At 44.5% G+C, this 26,325-nt stretch overlaps 1 protein-coding gene across 7 annotated transcripts in view; it reads right to left on the bottom strand.

The window, feature by feature from the left end:
• LOC147890477 (protein MEI2-like 5) overlaps nt 1-26,325 on the bottom strand; it is a 105,194-nt gene that overhangs the window by 11,708 nt on the left and 67,161 nt on the right. For all 7 annotated transcript variants that reach the window (XM_087390346.1, XM_087390343.1, XM_087390341.1 and 4 more), the window contains one exon: nt 10,048-10,116. In XM_087390346.1, the coding sequence (XP_087246472.1) occupies nt 10,048-10,116 (69 nt within the window). The remainder of the gene's footprint in view (nt 1-10,047; nt 10,117-26,325) is intronic.

Here is a 26,325-nt window from a genome sequence, read left to right as displayed (position 1 = left end):
GGCTTTCGAATCAATCTGGACCTGCTTGAGCTTTCCCCCGTTCAGCATCATCTGCTGATTCTGAGCGAGAGTCAGCGCCCGCTCGTAATTCGACGGGTCGAAGTTCCGAATAGTAAAAAATATGTTCGTGTCCAATCCTCAAATGAATTACTTCATCTTGGCGCTCTCCGTCACGCCCAATTATTGCGCCAGCGTGATGACCTTGTTATTGTATGTCAACACAGGCAAACCATTCTAGAAGAGATGAGCAAACTCATCCTCGAGGTTAAGCATATATTGGGGTGGGAGAAAACGGGCTTTGAGGTCGGCCACAAACGTTGCCCAAATGAAATTCGCCTTAAACGTTTTTGGGTCAGTATGCTTACTAGCCCAAATGCTACTACCAAGTCACCGCCTCACCTGTAAGATGAGGGGTTGCAAGGTGGACTTTATCTTGCTCATCTTGAATCCGCGCTAACGGAAAATGAGCTACAAACTGTTGAATAAATTACAAAATTGCTGAATGGTCACACTTACCATCATACTTAACAAAATTTGGAGTGGACCGAGTGAGTGGTGTTACCTTTGTCGATGGCGAAGCTGTGGCGGTGATGGCTACTGCGCTCATACTTGCCTGCATAGCGGCTAACATCTGTTTGTGTTGAAGAAGCATTGTCTCTCGATCTAGCTTTTGTTGCCTCTCTGCCTGGGCGAGCTTTGCGCATCGCAGTGCCTCCTCATTTTTGCGTTCCTCACGCATCAACAAGAGCAATTTTTCAAAATTTGTGATTCCTCTTTGTTCCAGCAGCTTTTTTGCTTCTTTTTCCTCCAGACGTTGTTTTGTCTGGTCCAGCTATATTCTACTTTCTTCCAGCTGGGATGAATGTTCTTCGAGTTGCTGCAAGAGGACCCGATTCTGCTCTAGAAGATTTGCCATCACTTCTTGAGCACTTGGCGGAAGCGTATCTTGTCGGTAGTCTTTCTCCTCTTTAAAGTCTTCGATGTTGAAATCTTTTCATGATCCTTCCATGGCGCTTGATTGTGTGTCCTTTCCGGATCTCAACACAACCATACACTCGCGGTAGTCAAGCTGGATACAGACCGAAGCTCTGATACCAATGTAACATGCAACGGTAATCTGATCGTGTGATTCACAGCAAGACCTTTAAACCTTTAGCAAGGAATTAGCGTTGTTTACCATAGAGAGAGAAGGGAGATGAGAGTAGAGAGAGTTGAGTCCACAACCGATTGGGTCCTTATCACCACTGAGGTCCCCCTCCCCCAATCAAGGGAGAATTTGCTTTATACTTGGAGAACTCAGAAATACAAAGAACACTCTTCGAGAGAGCACGGAACGCACTTCTGAAGAGCTCACTGTGCACACGTATAGTAGACCCAAAGAACTGAGGGGCAACGCCGACCGATACCGAGACTTTGATGATGTCCACACTAACGATGTAGAACGCTTTTGCAAGGCAAGGGAGAGGCTTGTGCTGTCCACCGGAATGCAGGGTTACTGTGTGAGTGAGAGAGTGAAAGCTAGGAGTGATAGATCCTATAAGAGAGCTGAGAGATGACTGAAATAAGGAGCTGAGAATGAGCTGTGTAAAACTGTAAGAGATAACTGAAAAGAGCTGCTGAAACAGACCCCAAACCTTACTCTTTTCGCTGTCCTGACTCCCCATCTGATGCGCTGCGTGAACACCTTCCCAAAGGGCTGAACTGATGCCAAAGGATGAGGCTGGTCAGAGGGCCACTGGGCATGAGTGTCAGACTGTTCACAGGGGGCTGAGGAGAAGCTGTAGGAGGCTGAAGTGCTGGGAGAAGTGAATGAGGAAAGAGGGCTTGGAGGCCCCCTATTTATAGGGCTTTTGGGGCTGGTTGGCTGGCCCCATAAATGGCTGGTTGGCTGGTTGGCTGGTTGGCTGGCCCCATAAATGGCAGCCCTAGGCCCCATAAATGCCAGCCCTAGGCCCCATAAAGGCAGCCCTAGTCCCCATAAATGCCATGTTATGCTCTAGTCGAGATAGCATGACCTCGGAAAGATCGGTGGGCATTTTCTCTTAGATGACCAACTTTTGTAATAGTTAATGTGCGTAAATGAAACGGTCAAGAGAAGTAACTGCCAAGGTCCTAGGTGAGGGTGAAATGGCATTGACTAGGTAGTTCTGAGTGCTAAGGCCTAGGTGCACCTAAATGTGCAATAATGCCAAGGGGCAAGTGGTTTTAAATGTGCCCCAAGAGAGGGGTAAATGGTGCACCAAGTGGAGAGGCTAAAATAATGACATTTGGCAAGGAGAACTATCTAGGGAAATGAGGGTCTCGTGGATAAGCATGAGAAAAACAAAAGGAACGAATTAATGAGAATACATGGGATCTACGAGAGTTAGGCTGGGAGGAAAAAAAAATGCCATCGCCCGTGATCTGTGTTAACGAAGCAATAGAGTTTCTTTGAGAAGAGATAGAGTTCTTATCAGTTGGTATCAGAGCCGAGGCTATGAAGGAGATGGAAGTGGGATCGTCGAATGACCTCAGCGCCAAATTGACGATCGATAATTGGCCTTCGACGAATTTGGACGTTAGCTACGACGCACGAGGTTTCTGTTTCGTGGCTGGAGTTAGGGGGTCACGTAAGGTAGCGGCTGGTAACAGGCGGAGAAAATATATGCGGCTGTTGTGGACGGGCGTTACAGCAGATGTGACTTAGACTGTCTGGACGGAGGTCTTATACGGGCCTTTGACGTGTTCGGACGTTCGTCTGCGAAGGCGTAGGATCGAGGCACTTTTGCTGCAAGAGCGTGATCCGTCAACGAGTTACGGGACCTCCTCTAGTCAGCGCATCATTTACTTCGTGGGATCTTGACGGACGACTGCGTGCAGATACTAGGAGGTGGAACATAACGAAGGCCTGTGATCATGGTTGATGAGCTCTTAGGCTTCCCTCCATCAGAACGCTGTCATCTATAGCTTACGGAGGTCCTAGTTGATTGATGGTGTAACAAGAAATCAAGGAGCACCTTCTGTCGATACAGTTTTTATATATGGTCCTGCTATTTCTGCACCGAAAAAAAAAAAACAGGAAAGCAGAATAGAAAAGAAGTGTATATATATTTTTTATTTGGGTTCTAGAAAAGACTGAAAAAAAAAAAAACCATTTTCCATTCTGAAACTATGGAGGCAGAAGGGCAGAATTCTAGGGTGAATCCTAGTGTGTCTAGAGTACAGTCTACACAACAGATGTCACATCATGTAGCACCTACTTTGATCGGTAGGATTTCAATATTAGAAGATGCTTTACAGCAGATTATGAACCAGCAGCTTCAAGTGAATGCTGGTCAGAATGAGATTAGGGAGATGGTACAAGCCTTGTCAGCTAGACCGTCTAGAATTGATAAGGGTAAAGCTCCAGCAGAGCCAGAGCCCAGTATACATTCATTAGAGCGCGCAAGGGTCAAAGTGCCTAATATCGCTAATTATAGACCGGAGAAGTACGCTGGTCGGATGACCGAGCGCAGCTCTGATGTGATCGAGGTTTGGTTACACAAGTGGGAAGAAGCCTTCGCCATTTGTGAAATTAGATCTGATCTAAAGAAAATCCGTGAGGCCACACACCTATTTATTGAGGCAGCAGATAGATGGTGGATACAGCAACAGAAGGATCAAGTTGCTCCTACCACCTGGGAAGGGTTTAAAGCTGAATTTAAGAAACACTTTCTCCCACCTGATGAAGAGTCCCAAGCTTGGGATGCTTATAGAAATCTTCGTCAGAGGAGTCTGTCGGTGGCAGAGTACACCGACAAATTCAGGGAATGTGTTATGAAAATAACAGACCCTCTCCCTATGTCGGTTCAGTTAAAAGACTATATCTATGGACTGAACGACAAAATCAAAATGGAAGTTCGGGCTAAATATGTGACTACATTAGATGAATCTATTGCAGTAGCCCTGAACTATGAGGATGCCAGGGGCAGATTTGGTGGATTTGTGCAGGCAGGGACTCAATATGAGTACCCGAAAAAAGGGAGAGTTCAGAGGAAATGGATTTCAAAGACAAGTGTCTCGCAGCCAAGTGGCCAAACCAAGCAGGTGAAGCTGGTTGAGGGACCAGTAAAAACAAGTACCACCGTTGGGGTGAAAAGGAAAATAACTCCAATGGCAGCCCGGGCTTGGTCAAAGTCCTCGTTGACCCTTGAACAAAAAGAGAAAGCTAGAAAAGAAGGATTGTGCTTCGACTGCCTTCAGCGACATCAGTGGAAGGATTATCCACTGAATAAAGACCGTCGCACGGCTAATATGATAATATCTGAATGCGACGTGGAAATGCAGGAGAGTCCCAATGCGGAACATATGCAGATGCAATTGGCGGGACCTTCTCAGAGGTTAGTACCTTGTTTGTTATGTGTGTCTGTTGCTAAGCTAGTGACGAGTGCACCTGATAACATCCTATCTAAGCCCGCAGCAACGGGGTATACAGCCTTTAATGACACGGAGTTAATTAAAATGAAAGGGCAAGTGGCCAATCATGATGTCATTGTGTTGTTTGACTCGGCGTCTACTCACAATCGTCTACTCACAATGTGATTAACTCCAAGCTCGTGAAGAGGCTGAAATTAAAGACAAGTCCATCTGACTATGCCTATACAGTCAGAATGGTAGATGGAAGTTCAACTGAAGTATGGGACCAAAGGGTTACCCAGTTGGAACTTCATATTCAGGACTATGCTGAGAAGCTTGATTTTGAAATGACCAAGCTTGCTCATGCAGATATAGCCCTGGGTATGGAATGGCATTCTAAGAAGAATCCAGCCATTGATTGGAAAAAGCACGTATATCAATTCAAGATGAATGATGTGCTTTATGTCTTGCGAGGTGAAAAAGATATACCTCAGGGACCGTTGGTTTCCGTGATGAAAATCAGAAAAGCTCAAGTAGAGTTTTTATTCCTTTGCACAGCATCGGTAGAGCCGGTTGATGATTCTTCGGCTAGCACTGATGTTACGCAAAGTGGTGAGATGGCCAAGCTGGCTAATCTTATAACAGAGGAGTTCTCTGAATGTTTTAGGGATGAACTACCTTATGGGTTACCTCCAGAGCGGAAAGTTCAACATAAGATTGAGCTGATCCCGGGGGCAGAACCTGTAAATAGACCTCCCTATAGAATGAGTTTTACCGAAGAGGCGGAGGTGCGTAGACAACTGGAAGAATACCTCAAGTTGGGGTAGATTCAACCAAGTTTCTCACCTTTTGCTTCGCCAGTGATATTAAAGAAGAAAAAGGATGATACGTTTCGCCTCTGTATAGATTACAGAGCATTGAATAATATCACTGTTAAGCACAGGTATCCGATGGCTCGGATTGATGATTTGCTAGATGCATTACATGGAGCCGTGATTTTCAGCAAAATAGATCTTAAGTGTGGCTACCATCAAATCCGGATTAGAGCCGAGGATGTGCATAAAACCGCTTTCAGGAGCAGGTTTGGTCATTATGAGTTTTTGGTAATGCCCTTCGGACTTACCAATGCTCCAGCGACTTTCGTCATGCTTATGAATGATTTACTACATCCGTATATCGGAAAGTTCGTAGTACATTTTATTGACGATATCCTGATATTCAATAAAAGTATTACTGAGCATCGTGAACACTTAAGAGTAGTGTTCAGTACTTTGAGGAAAGCCAGTCTTTATGTAAACTATACTGTGTATGGTTAGGCTTGAATATTTAGGGTTCATAATTACTCCACAGGGGGTAGAAATCGATCCGAAGAAAGTGGATGTGATACTAACTTGGCCAATCCCTCAGAGTCTAACCGCGTTGTTGCGATCATTTTTAGGATTTGTCCAGTTTTATAGAAGGCATATCAAAGGATATTCCGGAATAGTATCGCCATTGACTGATCTGACCTCGGATAAAGTACCTTTTATTTGGGGACAGAATCAACAAGAAAGTTTTAACACCATAAAACAAGCTGTGGTCTCACGACCGGTGTTAAAAATAGTTGATTCCCAGAAACCGTTGTTCCCAGAAACCGATGCAAGTGGCATTGCGGTAGGAGCAGTTCTCCTTCAAGAGGGAAGGCCAGTAGCCTTTGAAAGCAAGAAGTTTTCTCCCTCTCAAAGGAATTGGCCAACTCATGAATTGGAGTTGTATGCTGTTATCCATGCTTTGAAAACATGGAGGCATTATTTGTATGGTTCAGAGTTTTATGTGGATGTGGATCATGATACTCTGAAACATTTTTGTAAACAGCCTGACTTGAGGGGCCGCCAAGCTAGGTGGGCAGAGCTCATGCAGGAGTTTAATTTAACGATTCGGTACCGAAGAGGAAAAGACAATAAGGTTGCTGATGCGTTGTCTCGCATTATGCACAACCTGAGTTTCACGGTATTAGAGAGTGCTCTAATGACCGAGATAAGAGAAACTCAAAAAGTAGACGAGTTTGTCCAAAGCTTGTGGCCTAAAGCTCATGTGTCAAACCCCGGGGAAAATGGAAAGGATGACCTGGCATCCAGAAAAGGCCAAACTTATGCAAGATATACCATAAGGGATGGTATGCTAGTTAGAAATGGCAAGGTGGTAGTACCTAGTCAGAATGATCTCAGGCAGAGAGTCATTCGACAGTGCCATGAGAGCCCGTGTGCAGGACACCTAGGAGTCGAGAAGACATATGATCTCGTGAAGCGAGATTTCTTTTGGCCAAAGATGAAAAAGCATATTCATGAATATGTGACACGGTGTTTCTCGTGTCAGGTAAGCAAGGCCGAGCGGGTGAAGCCACCCGGACTTTTACAGCCCTTGGAGATACCACTAAGTAAGTGGGAGAGCATTTCCATGGACTTTATTGTAGGGCTGCCTACGACACAAGGAGGGTATGATTCTATCCTTGTGGTGGTTGATCGTCTAACCAAGATGGCTCACTTCATTCCGACTAGAGAGTCTGTTAGTGCCCCGCAAGTAGCGGATTTGTTCATTAGACATATATTTCGTCTGCATGGATTGCCTAGATCCATAGTGTCAGACAGAGATGTCAGATTTACCGGTCATTTTTGGATAGCGGTATTTGAGACACTAAGGACTGAGTTGGGAATGAGTAGTCGAGATCATCCTGAGACGGATGGTCAGACGGAGAGAGTCAACCAGACTTTAGAGGATATGCTGAAGGCATATGTGTCATTGAGGCAACATACGTGGGACAAGTGGTTGCCATTGTTGGAGTTTGCCTACAATGATAGAAAACATTCATCTACCGGGTTCAGTCCGTTTGAGCTGAACTATGGTTATAGACCAGTCAATCCAACTACAGTTGGAGTACCTCAGAAAGTGCCTAGTGCCGCGAACCTTGTAGTTCAGATGCGGGAGATGCTAGCACTTGCGAGAGCTAATATCCGCCAGGCTATGGATAGAGCCAAGGTGTATGTGGATGAAAACCGGTCTATAAGGGTATTTAAGGAAGGAGAAAAAGTTTTTCTCAAAGTTCCTTCGCACTCGAAGTCGTTGACTTCAGGAGAGTGTGCTAAGTTATCACCTCGATACTGTGGGCCGTGGTTAATTCTAAAGAGAATAGGCAGTGTAGCCTATAAATTAGAATTGCCACAGGGGTGTAAGGTGCACCCGGTTTTTCATGTTTCGCGCTTAAAGAAATTTTTACATACAGGTGACTCACTAATCGAAGGTGTGGTTTTGTTTCAGGAGATAGACGATATTGCAAGGCGCAAACCAACAAGAATCCTGGACCGAGGAACAATGCAAATACGAAATCGGAAGATACCCACGGTGTTGGTTGCATGACATGGTCAGCCTCTATCGGAAGCTACCTGGGAATCCGTATACCAGTTATGGAGAGTGTTCCTAGATTTCATCATCGGGGACGCTGATGCTTGAAGAGGGAAGGAATGTTATGCTCTAGTCGAGATAGCATGACCTCGGAAAGATCGGTGGGCATTTTCTCTTAGATGACCAACTTTTGTAATAGTTAATGTACGTAAATGAAACGGTCAAGAGAAGTAACTGCCAAGGTCCTAGGTGAGGGTGAAATGGCATTGACTAGGTAGTTCTGAGTGCTAAGGCCTAGGTGCACCTAAATGTGCAATAATGCCAAGGGGCAAGTGGTTTTAAATGTGCCCCAAGAGAGGGGTAAATGGTGCACCAAGTGGAGAGGCTAAAATGATGACATTTGGCAAGGAGAACTATCTAGGGAAATGAGGGTCTCGTGGATAAGCATGAGAAAAACAAAAGGAACGAATTAATGAGAATACATGGGATCTACGAGAGTTAGGCTGGGAGGAAAAAAAAATGCCATCGCCCGTGATCTGTGTTAACGAAGCAATAGAGTTTCTTTGAGAAGAGATAGAGTTCTTATCATGCCAACCCTAGGGAGGGGTGCAGGGTAGCCTATAAAGGCAGCCCCCATTGTCTTCACTTGTTCCAGCCTTGAGGGGGCCCAAAAGGGCTCCTATCCTAGGTTGGACCTAAACCTATCCCTAAACCTAACTACCCTATGGTTCTCCAATGGGCACTAGTGAACAAGGACTGATCTTCTAACTTGACCTAAGGCTGAGAGACTGACTTAACGTAGCTTGTGCCTGACTGTCCTGGACAAGGGGTCATATGGAGCTTTTCTGGCAATCCCGCCATGGACATAAAGCTCTCAAACTACTTTCAACAAATCATCTGTGCTCGCCGAAAATGCATGGGGGATTTTAAAAATATTAATATTCACATGCATACTTTCGCACATAAGGGACAAATGGGTGTATATGATAAGTGACTGGGTGTACATGATGTGTGCCTTGATTTCGCATTTATCTACAAATACCTCGGTCACTGGCAACCCACTCAATGGGATTTCTTGCTCGGGCATATGGATGGCAAGGTCAAGGGTTGCCCTTTTGTTACTCATTTGCTCTCTAATTGAAAACATATACGTTCTCATCTTAAATGGAAAGGCAGGGATGCATTAAGAGAAATTCCTCGCGTGCGGAGAGTCTCCATTGGTCGAAAGTGTTTCCAAATCCTCTAGCAATCAAAGAGCCTAGTCGCTCACATTTTATTTGGTCTAAGGGATTATCACTTGTGGGTGATGTGCTAGATGATGCAAGTATGATGTTATCTTCTCTAAGGCACTAAGAAGATTTGGCTTGGGACAGCATTATAGATACATTTGGCACTTCCTATCACAAATGATGCAAGATTTTACGCGAGTGCCTCGTCTTGAGATCATGAACCACCTCCAAGATTGGGCTCTTATTTCAGCTGATCCTGCTTGTCGTTCGTTGTTGCTGGCTGATGTTACAGTTGCAAGCTTGTATAAGGTTTTGCTCCCTCTCCTTTCGGCCAAATCATATCTAGTCTTTGACTCGTACTCCGAGATGGTGGAGGAAAAGGTAAAATTATGTTTGGGCTTGCAAACTTCTTCAGCAATAGGTTTTCCTATGGCGAGTTTTGATTGGAGTCCTCCCCTTTGGACAGATCTTGCCACGTCATCATGTCGTGCCTGCCCTTTGTCGACAATGTTTGTTCCCATGGAAGACCATACCTCATCTCTTTTGGCATTGCCCAGACTCTCGTGATTTTTTGTTGTTTCTGTAGCAACGTCTACAAGCACATTTTTCCACTACTTGCTTCGGCAAGTGCTTCACTTTGTTAGAGGTCAATCCTATCAGGTAGGGCTCCGATCTCTTCTTCTCTTGGGTTACAGTATTGGACACTACAGACTCTATGAAGGATCGAAACCATAGGATCTTTGGTGGCCCGTCTCGTGCCAAGTACTCCTTTCTTCGGGCCTTCTTACAGAAATCGTTTTTAAGTATCTGCAGGCACGGGATATTGATTATCCTACTTGCTTGTCTTATATTGACATCTTCTGATATGTTGTAGTTTAGAGTCCCGTTTTTTGTAATACAAGGCAATATAGTTTTCATTTTTTTTAAAGTACGTGTATGTGCACACCGTTGTCTAGAACAATTAGGTTTTCAACCTTTGGCCCCCACGGATTTTCGCTCTACATACCCACATTTTCCCGACTATTTACAGTTTAAAATGTGTAAAACAAGGAGGACCAATAGAAACCTGGTAAAAGGGCACAATTCGAGTTGGATCTGTCATGTTGATGAAGGCATATCCGACATTGCACTTATTCTGGTACAAAAACAAAAGTCAAAGTTAGACAGAGCACATTATGCCTACAACTATAGTTCTAGTCATATTTTGAAGAAGCATGCAAAATGCAAACAATGAGTAATCAACTAAAGTTCCAGCATACTTTTCTCTTATCAACCTAGCTTTTATCAGTCAAAAGTTTGCAGCTAGCTTAGAAACACCCAGTGCCTTAAGAGTTCTGAGGTGTGTTACCTCCACAAAACTCAATATGACACATGAATGCTGGCATACAAGCCAGTTACCTTCACTTAGGCTTCCAAGAAATTCTTCATTTTGTAGAAATCAAATGAAGATAAAGAAATAAGCTCCATGTCAAGTACCAAGCTGTGCCCATTATCAAGCTTTTTCATTTAAGCAGATTTAGTTAAATACAGAATGGGATTTGATTCTTTATGGAAATTGTAACCGGTAAGCTGCATCATTTATCTTCTAATCAGTGATTAATATGGACCACAACACCTAAGTGATACTTTATAGTGCTTCCAGTTTGCACATTCTTTAGAACCATTGGGTATCCCTGGTTACACCACATCTTTCCTTTAGATTTTGAGGTGGCTCATTAAGATGGGCATCATATGTGGCTTTATCCTAAGCATTTTGATGCCACCAAAGGGCTGAATCCTGCGGCTGAATTCTTAATACTGTTAATACGTGTGAATGGGAGACCTATTTCCCACTCCTAAGTATCTTTTTGAAACATCTGCGAGTAGCATATCTTCCACATTCTCCTTAGATCATTCGTTATATCCATTCCACTCTGGATGACCCCTTGACTTCATACTCAATGTGGTTTCAAGCTTTGATAACATTGAATGCCAAATTGTAGCAAACTAGGAGTTCTCTTTACAACGTGTCTTGAAAATCCATAAGGCTTGAATAATTTATACTCAAAAACTTGTGCAAGCTCATAACTTTTAAAGTTGGATCTTGTAGGAGGAATCATGGTGAATTCCTTGGTCTATCAACTATGACCCAAATAGCATCACGCTTCCTATGCATTAAATCCACCACAAAATCTATAATATGTTTTTGGGATTTTCAATTGAAGGGAACATGAATTTTGCTTAAGGTGTTCCATCGAAAGCTGCCAAAGCGGAAACAAAGCAACACAATCCTCCATAAAAGGTTTTATTTATGGCAATAGAATTGCATCTTGCCTACTCCAATCGGCATAAGGGACACCACGACATTCAAATAATGTGACACCAAATGTCTTCTATCTTAGGCACACAAAATATGCCACCTCTAAAGATGATCAGAATTGTAGAGATACAATGCAAATATGAATTACCTGTTAAGTTGTCCAGTGCCTAGTCTACAGTGCCTAGTCTATTCCTTTTTTTAGTGCGTATAAGTGAGAATTGTAGAGATAAAAGCAGTGAAATGCTCTCCTTACTAGGTCTGGGGCCAAGCGTAGAGAAGAACTTCTTGTTGACCCTACCTCCCATCTGAGTCCAAAATGACTCTCTAGCATGAAAGGCATACTCTACTCTCTGATCTGATAGTGACTACTGGTGAGCCCTTGATGCAGCAAGGCGCTCTTGAACCCAAGCATTTGTAGGCCTCTTCAGCTCTTCCCTATGAAGAGCAGGCAAATGTTGGCGGATACCTATCTCTCGCTTGAGGAAATCAGCTCTCCTGATACGAGCAACTGAATGATAAAAGTCGCTAACATCTGAGAGATCTGCAACTACATCTGACGGGAAAAGCTGGCACCAATTTGGGTTTGGTATTCCCCAATCGGTGGGCTACTATTCCTAGACCTCTTTCGGAATCCTACCGTAATATTTATTGATTTGACAAATCTCCGAGAGAGAGAGAGAGAGAGAGAGAGAGAGAGAGAGAGTTTACTAAGTCTTTGAAAGCCCGAAGTGTCTATTGTGACTGAAAAAGCAAAACACAAGGAGAAAAAACCAGGCAATCCACCTCTGATAGATCAAAGCCCAAACATGGGCTGCCATGCATGCTGGCTGGGTGGACCAAGGAATCAAAGAGAAGAGACTTAGTCAAGGAATCTTGAAAATGGCAGTGAAAGCACTCACGCTCAAGCCTTGCAAGCACAGCATACCCCCTACTCAATTGAGCCCGCATTGCTGGTCTCATCGTGAAGATTAGGCCAAAGAAAAGCACTACAAGGTATGTGTAAGAGGCAAACAATCACCAACTGGCAACCCAGCGAAGGTGAACTGCCATCTATGCATGACTACCCTAGATGTCTTGAAGGTCGTAACTTTAGTGTCTCAATGAGAGTCTCAAGCCCATCGATGTAGAGGCCAAACAAAATTCATGACAATGGATAACCATATTGACTCCCATTGTGGTCCTAATCTCCTCCATCCATCCTGTAGCCGTTCAAATCATGTCTCAAACTCTCTCATACAGGGCCATGACTGCCCAGATAATCTCCTGATCATATTCCAAATCTTATAAGTTTCTGATGAGACAGCCTCGTGTCACTGTGTCCCTTTCTGCAAGACCTCTTTTAGAGGGCGTGACCTAGGACCTCTTTTGCAAGAACAGCCTCGTTCGAGAGGAATCAAACTCTCCCCCACCATTTGATCAAAAGCCCATTTCTCCTCCTCAGTTCGAGCAAGGTTTCTTTTCCTCTAACATCTTTGCTACACAGCCCCAATCCAAGAACCTCTGCTCCCTGTAGATAATTTGATCTTTCTCCAAACCCTTTTCCCCTCGGCATGACCTCTCCATAGGCTATTCCAATGAGTCATCTATTACGTGAAAACATTTAACGCCTAACTTTCTCTTCACAATCACGGGCATAGGCACATATTTTTCTCCCAGCCAACCTCGATGGTAGCAAGCTCACTGAATCTCTTAAGTGAAAGTTCCTGCTTGTCAAATTCCAACGAGCCCCAATTCCCTAGATAGATCTAGTATGCCACATGTCTACATTTTAGGGTACCTCCTAAATGCATCATTTACCCCTCTCTTGGGATATCATTGAAATCATTTGCCCCTTGGCACATTTAATGCATTTAGACCCCTTAGCCTTAGATCCACCTAGTCTAGTGCCATATCACCCTCACCAAGGACCTTGACTTTGATTCCTTTCTGATCATTTACGTAAAGCCCAAACAAATATAATACAAACATTGATCCTTTAAAGGAAAATGTCGACCAATCCTTCCAAGTTCATGTTGCCTCAACTTGAGCGTAACATTCCTTCCCTCTTCAGGCATCAGCGTCCTCGATGATGAAGTCTGGGAACACTCTCCGTAACTGGTATACGGATTCCCAGGTAGCTTCTGATAGAGGTAAACCATGCCATACAACCAACACCATGGGTATCTTCTGATTGCGTACTTGCATTCTTCCTCGGTCCAAGATTCTTATTGGTTTGCGTCTTACATTATCCTCTTTCTCCTGAAACAAAACAACACCCTCGATTAGTGAGTCACCTGTATGCAAAAATTTCTTTAAACGAGAAACGTGAAACACTGGGTGCACCTTACAACCCTGTGGTAATTCTAATTTGTAGGCTACCTTGCCTATTCTTTTTAGAATTAACCACCACCCACAATATCGGGGTCATAACTTAGCACACTCTCCTACAGTCAAAGACTTAGAGTGCGAAGGAACTCTGAGAAAAACTTTTTCTCCTTCCTTAAATTCTCTAACGGATCTATTTTCATCCGCATATGCCTTAGCTCTATCCATAGCTTGGCGGATGTTAGCTCTCGCAAGTGCTAGCATCTCCCGCATCTAATGTTACGCTCTAGCCGAGGTAGCATGACCTCGGAAGAATCAGTCGACATTTCCCTTATAGGATCTATCTTTGTAATATATGTGTTTACGCTTTATGTAAATGATCGGGAGGGATTAATGTCAAGGTCCTAGGTGAGGGCTGATAGCACCAGACTAGATAGATCTGAGACCAAGGGCCTAGTGCAAAGAATGTGCCTAGGGGCAAGGAATTAAATGCATCCCAAGAGAGGGGTGAAATGTTGCATTAGGAAGGCCCTATATGGATGACATGTGGCATCTAGATCTATCTAGGGATTTGGGGTCTGTCAAGGCTAGTGAGAGAAGTGGAGAATTGGATGATTTACGTGATTTAGAGATTGCTCTCTCTCTCTTGCTGGGAAGCTTTGGCAGTTTGGCTGGGTGGAAGATCAAGGTGCTACTCCCGTGATCTGAATAAGAGACTAGAATAGTAAAATCTGGTTACATTTTGGTATCAGAGCCCAAGGTTGGGAAGGTAGGAGAGAGACGAATCGACGCTAGTCAGGGAAGAAAAAAACGTATTAGCTGGCTGGTCGACGAACGAACGAGCTGATAGCAGCGATTCAACGAAGCTAGTTGGTACTGCGTCGACGGACGGTAGTTGGTTACATTTGCTATTCGTAGGTGGCGCAGGAACGTGGAGGTCTTCGGTGAGATTTGTGAGAGGAACGCAGACTGGTCGTGCACGGAACCAATGACGGGCGAGATGACGTGGAGTCCCGTAATGGGTTGAAGGGCCTGCGAAAGGACTTGGGGTTCCTGTAACTAATTGACAGGCCTACGAACCAGAGGGGTGCCGTGACGACGGACACCCGAGGATATGTGACGGCGTCTGGTCGCGTAGTGCAGGCGTGGAGCGCAAAATCCGTAGTGCAGGCGTGGAGCGCAAACACATATTACGACACCCTTCGTGGGTTTAACGGAGGCGTGGTGATCTTTGAAGAGCAAAGGAGCGTGGTGGCTGACGATTGGTATCACAGGCTTCGGGATACCTGGCTACCTCAACCCGTGCCAGTCTTCGATTCGTTCCTTCAGACAAATTTCGATCAGAATTCATAGACCAGGAAGGCTCTTTGTCACTTCTGTCAATTCTATGTTTTTTTCCCTGATTTGGTTTGCTGATGCTCCGTTTGCGTGAAAAGTGACAAGTATGCATAGAATATGATGCTGTAACAAGGACAGATTGTGCTTGAGACTATGCCTGTATACTTGAGTTATTTGCAGAAATTTCCCTAGTATAGGGAAAGGCGGGATTGAATATATATGCCTGTGTCAAATACGTAATTAGTGTGCATGTCAGATTGCAGGAATTCCCTAGTATAGGGAATTGTGTTCAGAGTGTCAGTTTGTGATTACAGTGTTCTAAGGGTGTTTTTTTTTAAAAAAAAAAAACCCCAAAACAAAACACCTATTGAACTAAATGGAAGCAGAAGAAGGGGCTTCCAGGAGGGACCCTGGTGAATCAGGAGTCCGGCCGACCCAGCAGGGATCGCGCCCAGTAGTTCATACGTTATCTGGCAGGATTGCATTGCTGGAAGATGCCTTGCAACAGTTGTTAGCACAGCAGTTACAAGCCAATGCAGGGCAGTCCGAACTTAGGAGAGTACTACAGAGTATGTCTGCCAGACCTTCTCGAGAGGAGAAGGGAAAGGCTCCAATGGAACCGGAGTTTAGTGTCCATACGGTCGAGCCTAGGAAGGCTAAAGTGCCAAATATTGCTAATTACAGACCGGAAAAGTATTCTGGTCGGATGAACGACCGTAGCTCCGATGTCATTGAGACTTGGCTACACAAATGGGATGAGGCGTTCGCCATTTGTGAGATCAGAAATGACATCAAAAAGATCCGCGAGGCCACCCATATGTTTAGTGAGGCGGCGGATCGGTGGTGGATTAAACAACAAAAAGACGGTATAGCATCCACTACCTGGGAGGGGTTTAAAAGAGAGTTCAGGAAACACTTCTTACCTCCTGACGAGGCATCCCGAGCTTGGGATCAATATAGGAACCTGCGTCAGAGAAATTTATCAGTGGCAGAATACACTGATAAGTTTCGAGAGAGTGTAATGAAGGTTGACGAACCCCTGCCTCAATCAATCCAAGTGAAAGATTTCATATTTGGATTGAATGATGAATAAAAATGGAAGTTCGGGCTAAGTACGCGAACACGCTAGATGATGCAATAGCTATAGCCTTGAACTACGAGGATGCCAAGGGCAGCAAGCCAAGTGGGTTTGCACAGGTCGGAACCCAGTATGGGTATCCGAAGAAATCTGGGTTTAAGAAGAAGTGGACTAGTAGAGGGAGTGGTTCGCAGCCGAGTGGTCAAGCCAAGCAGGCGAGACCGGCTGAAACTCCTAAACCAAGTACCACCATTGGAGTGAAGAGAAAAGTAACTCCAATGGCAGCCCGGGCTTGGTCTAAGTCTCCCTTGAACCCGGAACAAAGGGAAAAAGCGAGGAGAGAAGGCTTATGCTTTGGTTGCCTTCAACCTCATCAGTGGAGAGATTGTCCACGTAATAAAGATCGTCGGATGGCTGAGATGGTGATCTCAGAGTGCAACGTGGAGATGCAGGGAAGTCCCAGAGCGGAAGAGATGCAGATTCAGCTAGCGGGATCTTCTCAGAGGTTAGTACCTTGTTTGTTCTGTGTGTCTGTTACTAAGTTAGTGACGAGTGCACCTGATAACATCCTATCTAAGCCCGCAGCAACGGGGTATACAGCCTTCAATGATACGGAGTTAATCAAAATGAAAGGGCAAGTGGCCAGTCATGATGTCATTGTGTTGTTTGACTCAGCGTCAACTCACAATGTGATTAACTCCAAGCTCGTGAAGAGGCTGAAATTAAAGACAAGTCCATCTGACTATGCGTATACAGTCAGGATGGCTGATGGAAGTTCAACTGAAGTATGGGACCAAAGGGTTACCCAGTTAGAGCTTCAGATTCAGGACTATACTGAGAAGCTTGATTTTGAAATAACCAAGCTTGCTCATGCGGATATAGCCCTGGGAATGGCGTGGCATTCTAGGAAGAATCCAGCCATTGATTGGAAAAAGCACGTATATCAATTCAAGATGAATGATGTGCTTTATGTCTTGCGAGGGGGAAAAGATATACCTCAGGGACCGTTGGTTTCCGTAATGGAAATCAGAAAGGCTCAAGTAGAGTTTTTATACCTTTGCACCGCATCGGTAGAGTCGGTGAATGATTCTTCGACTAGCACTGATGTTACGCAAAGTGATGAGATGGCCAAGCTGGCTAATCTTATAACAGAGGAGTTCTCTGAATGCTTTAGGGATGAACTACCTTATGGGTTACCTCCAGAGCGGAAAGTTCAGCATAAGATTGAACTGATCCCGGGGGCAGAACCTGTAAATAGACCTCCCTATAGAATGAGTTTTACTGAAGAAGCGGAGGTGCGTAGGCAACTGGAAGAATACCTCAAGTTGGGGCAGATTCAACCAAGTTTCTCACCTTTTGCTTCACCAGTGATATTAAAGAGGAAAAAGGATGATACGTTTCGCCTCTGTATAGATTACAGAGCATTGAATAATATCACTGTTAAGCACAGGTATCCGATGGCTCGGATTGATGATTTGCTAGATGCATTACATGGAGCCGTGATTTTCAGCAAGATAGATCTTAAGTGCGGCTATCATCAGATCCGGATTAGAGCCGAGGATGTGCATAAAACCGCTTTTAGGAGCAGGTTTGGTCATTACGAGTTTTTGGTAATGCCCTTCGGACTTACCAATGCTCCAGCGACCTTCGTCATGCTTATGAACGATTTACTACGTCCGTATATCGGAAAGTTCGTAGTACATTTTATTGACGATATCTTGATATTCAGTTAAAGTATTACTGAGCATCGTGAACACTTAAGGATAGTGTTCAGTACTTTGAGGAAAGCCAGTCTTTATGTGAATAAAAAGAAAACTATACTGTGTATGGTTAGGCTTGAGTATCTAGGGTTCATAATTACTCCACAGGGGGTAGAAATGGATCCGAAGAAAGTGGCTGCGATACTAACTTGGCCAATCCCTCAGAGTCTGACCGCGTTGCGATCATTCTTGGGATTTGTCCAGTTTTATAGAAGGCATATCAAAGGATATTCCGAAATAGTATCACCATTGACTGATCTGACCTCAGATAAAGTACCTTTTATTTGGGGACAGAATCAACAGGAAAGTTTTAACACCATAAAACAAGCTGTGGTCTCAGGACCGGTGTTAAAAATAGTTGATCCCCAGAAACCGTTGTTCCTAGAAACCGATGCAAGTGGCATTGCGGTAGGAGCAGTCCTCCTTCAAGAGGGAAGGCCAGTAGCCTTCGAAAGCAAGAAGCTTTCTCCCTCTCAAAGGAATTGGCCAACTCATGAATTGGAGTTGTATGCAGTTATCCATGCTTTGAAAACATGGAGGCATTATCTGTATGGTTCAGAGTTTTATGTGGATGTAGATCATGATACTCTGAAACATTTTTGTAAACAACCTGACTTGAGGGGCCGCCAAGCTAGGTGGGCAGAGCTCATGCAGGAGTTTAATTTAACAATTCGGTACCGAAGAGGAAAAGACAATAAGGTTGCTGATGCGTTGTCTCGCATTATGCACAATCTGAGTTTCACGGTATTAGAGAGCGCTCTAATGACCGAGATCAGAGAAACTCAGAAGGTGGACGAGTTTGTCCAGAGCTTATGGCCTAAAGCTCATGTGTTAAAACCCGAGGAAAATGAAAAGGATGACCTGGCATCCAGAAAGGGCCAAACTTATGCAAGATATACCATAAGGGATGGTATGCTAGTTAGAAATGGCAAGGTTGTAGTACCTGGTCAGAATGATCTCAGGCAGAGAGTCATTCGACAATGCCATGATAGCCCGTGTGCGGGACATCCAGGTGTCGAGAAGACATATGATCTCGTGAAGCGAGATTTCTTTTGGCCAAAGATGAAAAAGCATATTCATGAATATGTGACACGGTGTTTCTCGTGTCAAGTAAGTAAGGCCGAGCGGGTGAAGCCACCCGGACTTTTACAGCCCTTGGAAATACCACTAAGTAAGTGGGAGAGCATTTCCATGGACTTTATTGTAGGGTTACCTGCAACACAAGGAGGGTATAATTCTATCCTTGTGGTGGTTGATCGTCTAACCAAGATGGCTCACTTCATTCCGACTAGAGAGTCTATTAGTGCCCCGCAAGTAGCGGATTTGTTTATTAGACATATATTTCGTCTGCATGGATTGCCTAGATCCATAGTGTCAGACAGAGATGTCAGGTTTACCGGTCACTTTTGGACAGCGGTATTTGAGACACTAAGGACTGAGTTGGGAATGAGTAGTGGGGATCATCCTGAGACGGATGGTCAGACGGAGAGAGTCAACCAGACTTTAGAGGATATGCTGAGGGCATATGTGTCATTGAGGCAACATACATGGGACAAGTGGTTGCCATTGTTGGAGTTTGCCTACAATGATAGAAAACATTCATCTACTGGGTTCAGTCCGTTTGAACTGAACTATGGTTATAGACCAGCCAATCCGACTATAGTTGGAGTAGTGCTATCAGCCCTCACCTAGGACCTTGACATTAATCCCTCCCGATCATTTACATAAAGCGTAAACACATATATTACAAAGATAGATCCTATAAGGGAAATGTCGACTGATTCTTCCGAGGTCATGCTACCTCGGCTAGAGCGTAACATTCCTTCCCTCTTCAGACATCAGCGTCCTCGATGATAAAGTCTGGGAACACTCTCCGCAACTGATATACGGATTCCCAGGTAGCTTCGGATAGAGGCTGACCATGCCATGCAACCAACACCGTGGGTATCTTCCGATTTCGTATTTGCATTGTTCCTCGGTCCAGGATTCTTGTTGGTTTGCGCCTTGCAATATCCTCTATCTCCTAAAACAAAACCACACCTTCGATTAGTGAGTCACCAGTATGTAAAAATTTCTTTAAACGTGAAACATGAAAAACCGGGTGCACCTTACACCCCTGTGGCAATTCTAATTTATAGGCTACACTACCTATTCTCTTTAGAATTAACCACGGCCCACAGTATCGAGGTGATAACTTAGCACACTCTCCTGAAGTCAACGACTTCGAGTGCGAAGGAATTCTGAGAAAAACTTTTTCTCCTTCTTCAAATACTCTTATAGACCGATTTTCATCCGCATACACCTTGGCTCTATCCATAGCCTGGCGGATGTTAGCTCTCGCAAGTGCTAGCATCTCCCGCATCTGAACTACAAAGTTCGCGGCACTAGGCACTTTCTGAGACTAGATAGATCTGAGACCAAGGGCCTAGTGCAAAGAATGTGCCTAGGGGCAAGGAATTAAATGCATCCCAAGAGAGGGGTGAAATGTTGCATTAGGAAGGCCCTATATGGATGACATGTGGCATCTAGATCTATCTAGGGATTTGGGGTCTGTCAAGGCTAGTGAGAGAAGTGGAGAATTGGATGATTTACGTGATTTAGAGATTGCTCTCTCTCTCTTGCTGGGAAGCTTTGGCAGTTTGGCTGGGTGGAAGATCAAGGTGCTACTCCCGTGATCTGAATAAGAGACTAGGATAGTAAAATCTGGTTACATCTAAACTACAAAGTTCGCAGCACTAGGCACTTTCTGAGGTACTCCAATTGTAGTTGCATTTGCTGGTCTATAACCATAGTTCAGCTCAAACGAACTGAACCCTGTAGAGGAATGTTTTCTATCATTGTAGGAAAATTCTAACAATGGCAACCACTTGTCTAATGTATGTTGCCTCAATGATACATATGCTCTAAGCATATCCTCTAAACTTTGGTTGATTCTTTCCGGCCGACCATCCGTTTCTGGATGATCCCCACTACTCATTCCCAACTCAGTCCTTAGTGTCTCAAACACTGCAGTCCAAAAATGACTGGTAAATTTGACATCCCTGTCTGACACTATGGATTTAGGTAATCCATGCAAACGAAATATATGTTTAATAAACAAATCCGCCACTTGCGGGGCTCTAACAGACTCTAGTTTGAATGAAGTGAGTCATCTTGGTAAGACGATCAACTATCACAAGGATAGAATCATAACCACCTTGTGTCGTAGGCAGATCTACAATAAAGTCCATGGAAATGCTCTCCCACCTACCTAGTGGTATTTCCAGAGGTGGTAAAAGTCCGGGTGGCTTCACCCGCTCTGCCTTACTTACCTGACACGAAAAACAATGTCACATATTCATGAATATGCTTTTTCATCTTTGGCCAAAAGAAATCTCGCTTCATAAGATCATATGTCTTCTCGAAACCTGGATGTCCTGCACATGGGCTATCATGGCATTGTTGAATGACTCTTTGCCAGAGATCATTTTGATTAGGTACTACCACCTTGCCATTTCTTTTCAGCATACCATCTCTTATGGTATATCTTGCATAAGTTTAGCCTTTTCTAGATGCCAGGTCATCCTTTTCCCCAGGTTTGAATACATGAGCCTTACACCACAGGCTCTGGACAAACTCGTCCACCTTTTGAGTTTCTCTTATCTCGGTCATTAGAGCACTTTCTAATACCGTGAAACTCATATTATGCATAATGCATGACAACGCATCAACAACTTTATTATCCTTCCCTCTTTGGTACCGAATCATCAAGTTAAACTCCTGCATGAGTTCTGCCCACCTAGCTTGGCGGCCTCTCAAGTCAGGTTGTTTACAAAAATGTTTCAGAGTATCATGATCAACATCAATACAACTCTGACCCATACAAATAATGTCTCCATGTTTTCAGAGCATGGACAACATCATACAACTCTAGCCTTCCCTCTTGGAGAAGAGCTGCTCCTACCGCAATGCCACTTGCATCGGTTTCAAGAAAAAACGGTTTCTGGGGATCAACTATTTTTAACACCGATCCTGAGACCACAGCTTGTTTTATGCTATTAAAACTCTCATGTTGATTCTGTCCCCATATAAAAGGTACTTTATCTGAGGTCAGATCAGTCAATGGCGATACTATTTCGGAATATCCTTTGATATGCCTTCGATAAAATTGGACAAATCCCAAGAATGATCGCAAAGCGGTCAAACTCTGAGGGATAGGCCAAGTCAGTATCGCAGCCACTTTCTTTGGATCCATTTCTACCCCCTCAACAGTAATAATGAGTCCTAAATATTCAAGTCTTACCATACACAGTACAGTTTTCTTTTTATTTACATAAAGACTGGCTTTCCTCAAAGTACTGAACACTATTCTTAAGTATTCGTAATGTTCAGCAATACTTTTACTGAACACAAGAATATCGTCAATAAAATGTACTACAAACTTCCTGATATACGGACGCAGTAAATTGTTCATCAACATGACGAATGTAGCTGGAGCATTGGTAAGTCCAAATGGCATTGCCAAAAACTCATAATGTCCAAACCTGCTTCTAAAAGCGGTCTTATGCACATCCTCGACTCTAATACGGATCTGATAGTAGCCACATTTAAGATCTATCTTACTGAAAATTATGGCCTCATGTAACGCATCTAGCAAATCATCGATCCGAGCCATCAGATACCTGTGCTTAATAATGATATTATTGAATGCTCTGTAATCTATACAGAGGCGAAAAGTATCATCTTTCTTTTTTTTTAATATCACTAGTGAAGCAAAAGGTGAGAAACTAGGTTGAATCTGCCTCAGCCTGAGGTATTCTTCCAGTTGTCTTCGTACCTCCGCTTCTTCAGTAAAACTTAATCTATAAGGAGGCAATCTTATTCTGAACATTCCGCTCTGGAGATAACCCACAAGGTAACTCATCCCTTAAACAATCAAAGAACTCCTCTGCTATTTGATCAGCCAGCTTGACCATCTCTCCATTTTGGGTAACATCAGTGCTAGCCGAAGAACCATCAATCGGCTCTACCGATGCTGTACAAAGAAACAAAAACTCTTCTTGAGCTTTTCAAACTTCCATTACCAAAACCAACGGTCCTTGAGGTACATCTTTTTCACCTCATAAGACATACAGCACATCATTCATCTTGAATTGATAAATGTGCTTTTTCCAATCTATGGCTGGATTCTTCCTAGAATTCCAAGCGTTATCCAGGGCTTTGTCAGCATGAGCAAGCTTTGTCATTTCAAAATCGAGCTTCTCAGCATAGTCCTGAATTCGAAGTTCCAACTGAGTAACCCTTTGGTCCCATACTTCAGTTGAACTCCCGTCTGCCATTCTGACTGTATATGCATAGTCAGATAGGCTAGTCTTTAATTTCAGCCTCTTTACAAGCTTGGAGTTAATTACATTATGTGTTGACGCTGAGTCAAGTAACACAATGACATCATGATTGGCTACTTGCCCTTTCATCTTAATTAACTCTGTATCGTTAAAGGTTGTATACCCCGTTACTGCGGGCTTTGATAGGACATTATCAGGTGCACTAGTTACTAGCTTAGCAACAGACACACATAACAAAACAAGTATTGATCTTTGAGAAGATCTCGCTAGCTGAATCTGCATCTGTTCTGCTCTAGGACTTCCCTCCATTTCCACGTCGCGTTCTGAGATCACCATCTCAGCCATCCAACGATCCTTGTTTCGTGGACAGTCTTTCCACTGATGAGGCTGAAGGCATCCAAAACACAAGCCTTCTCTCCTCGCTTTTTCTCTTTGCTCTGGGTTCAAAGAAGACTTCGACCAAGCCCGGGCTGCCATTGGTGTTACTTTTCTTTTCATTCCAATGGTGGTACTTGGTTTAGGAGTCTCGACTAGCTTCGCCTACTTGGCTTGACCACTAGGCTGTGAGGCACTCCCTTTGCTAATCCACTTCTTCTTAAACCCAATTTTCTTCGCGTACTCATACCGAGTCCCAACCTGCACAAACCCACTTGGTCTGTTCCCTTTGGCTTTTTCATAGTTTAGGGCTATGGCAATTGCTTCATCTAGCGTGTCCGCATACTTAGCCCGAACTTCCATCTTGATCCGATTGTTCAGTCCAAAGATAAAATCTTTTACCTGGATTGACTGAGGTAGAGGTTCATAAACTTTCATTACACTTTCTCTGAACTTATCAGTGTATTCTGCCACTGATAAATTTCTCTGACGAAGGTTTCGATACTGATCCCAAGCTTGGGATGCTTCGTCAGGAGATAAGAAGTGTTTTCTAAATTCTTTTTTAAACCCCTCCCAAGTAGTGGATGCCATACCATCTTTCTACTGTTTTATCCACCACCTATCTGCTGCCTCATTAAACATATGGGTGGCCTCGCAGATTTTCTTCATATCATTCCTGATTTCACAAATGGCGAAGGCTTCGTCCCATTTGTGTAACCAAGTCTCTATGATATCGGAACTACGGTCAGACATCCGACCAAAATACTTTTCTGGCCTATAATTCGCAATATTAGGCACCTTAGCCCTTCTAGGCTCGACCGTATGAACACTGGTTTCAGGCTCCATTGGAGATTTACCTTTCTCTTCTCGAGATGGTCTAGCAAACATACTATGAACCATTTTCCTGAGCTCAGATTGCCCTGCATTTGCTTGTAACTGTTGCGCTAAAATCTGTTGCAAGGCATCTTCTAATATTGCAATTCTGCCAGATAGTGTATAGCCTGCTGGGCGCGATACCTGCGGGTTCGGCCGAACTCCCGACTCTACGGGATCCACCCTAGAAGCTTCTTCTTCTACTTCCATTTAGGTTGATAGGTGTTTTTTTTTTTTTTTTAAACAAATAAAACACTGCATAAAGCTGTATTTACAAACGGCTTTTTAATCTCCTAACCCCAAAGGTGTCTAACCAGGCGTAACCATCAACTGAAAATAGTTGAGAACCAAACCGAATATCTTTTCCCTATACTAGGGAAATATCTGCAATCTGAATTAACTCAAACACCGAGGCAAATAAACGAGCATATACTCCAACAAAACTTAGAAGGCATATATTTAATCACAACGTGCAAATTAGCAGTGAGAGGCGAGGTGTTTTGGGTCTCCAACGAGGGTGTAGCTGAGCCACAACAGGAATATTCATCTGGTTCAATTACTTGGAAAAACCCAAACAAGGACAAGTTAATCTCTTCATGCAGTAGAAATATGACCAGGGAGTTTTCATCCGCATATGCCTTAGCTCTCATACCACAATATTACGTGAAAACATTTAACGCCTAACTTCCTCTTCACAATCACGGGCATAGGCACATATTTTTCTCCCAGCCAACCTCAATGGTAGCAAGCTCACTGAATCTCTTACGTGAAAGTTCCTGCTTGTCAAATTCCAACGAGCCCCAATTACCTAGATAGATCTAGTCAGGGACAACTCCTGAAAACACATCTGGCAGTGCCCCTCCTGCCCCATCTGCCTCAGCCATCTCCCAACTGGTAGCCCCTTGTGGACCACCATCCAAAGAAAATAAGAGATCTTCCTCGGCCGCCAACTTGCCCAAAGAGTCTTCCAGATTGTACGAAGAAAAACCAGAGATATCCCTTGGGCATACCAACTATGTGCCTGGGTGGGTAGCTTGTGCTGGAGAGCCCCAAGAGCACGCCTACCGGTACGCGCACTGTATGAGAAGAAGGGGGTAGGGTTTTCTGAGGTCTCTAGTGGTGGCCAGCGCCACTCCCCTGAGTCCCACTCCACCTCTGTCAAGGAGCGACCCTCCCAAATCCAGAGTCTCCACTCCTTGTCCTGAACAATCAGGGGGTCTATATGCCACGCTTTCCCTTGCAACCCTATGATGCGAAGGCGCTGCCAGGGAAGCTGGGGGTCGATCACGGCCTCTCTGCTCTGGAGACGGCTACCATCGGCGACGGAGAAGAAGTGGATCGAGGAGTCCGAGAAAAGGCCTGCAACCACCAAAGGAATGCCGCGGGGTGTGATCTGCCCTAGCCACCTCTCATCTCCTGGGAAGAGCTGTCTGGTGATCACTGGAATCCTCCAACCTGTAGGAATGGCAGCATCAATCTCCGCTCGCTGAGCCTGGATCCCACGTGCCGTACCTACTGCTGCTGCCAGCTCGCCTAGGCCCAACTGGCTATAGATGTCCCTCAAAACCCAGAGCGAGTGCGCAGGCCCATGCGCCCAGAGCGCCCATGGGATATGGGATCTCTCTCCAAGCTGGCGACCTGTATCATCTGTCACCTGGCTGCTCCAGATCAGGGGCTGTCTGTCTACCTCCTCTCGACAGCTGGGGGGAACCTGAGAGAGGTTGTGCCGCAACTTCCTCTAGACCGAGACGAGGCCGCGGAGGAAGGGGAAGCGGGGCTGAGTCAGCCGGACTGAAGTGAAAATCCACCGGATAGACGGCTGTCAATCGCCCCCTCTCGGGGGGATGCACGCACTGAGACCATGCTGAAGCAAGAGCTTCCACGTCTGCCCTCCTGGGGTCAGACCACGGATGACTAACTTGCCAAGTAACGCCTGACTCTGCAGTTCTGGATCTATGATGCCAAGACCGCCCTCTGTCTGGGGGAGAATGAC

The sequence above is a fragment of the Dipteris shenzhenensis genome, chromosome 19 (genome assembly GCF_047967505.1).
Source record: "Dipteris shenzhenensis isolate YYH24624 ecotype China chromosome 19, Dip_SZ_1.0, whole genome shotgun sequence".
Classification (NCBI taxonomy): Eukaryota; Viridiplantae; Streptophyta; class Polypodiopsida; order Gleicheniales; family Dipteridaceae; genus Dipteris; species Dipteris shenzhenensis.
This window is presented reverse-complemented; position numbering and strand designations above follow the sequence as displayed.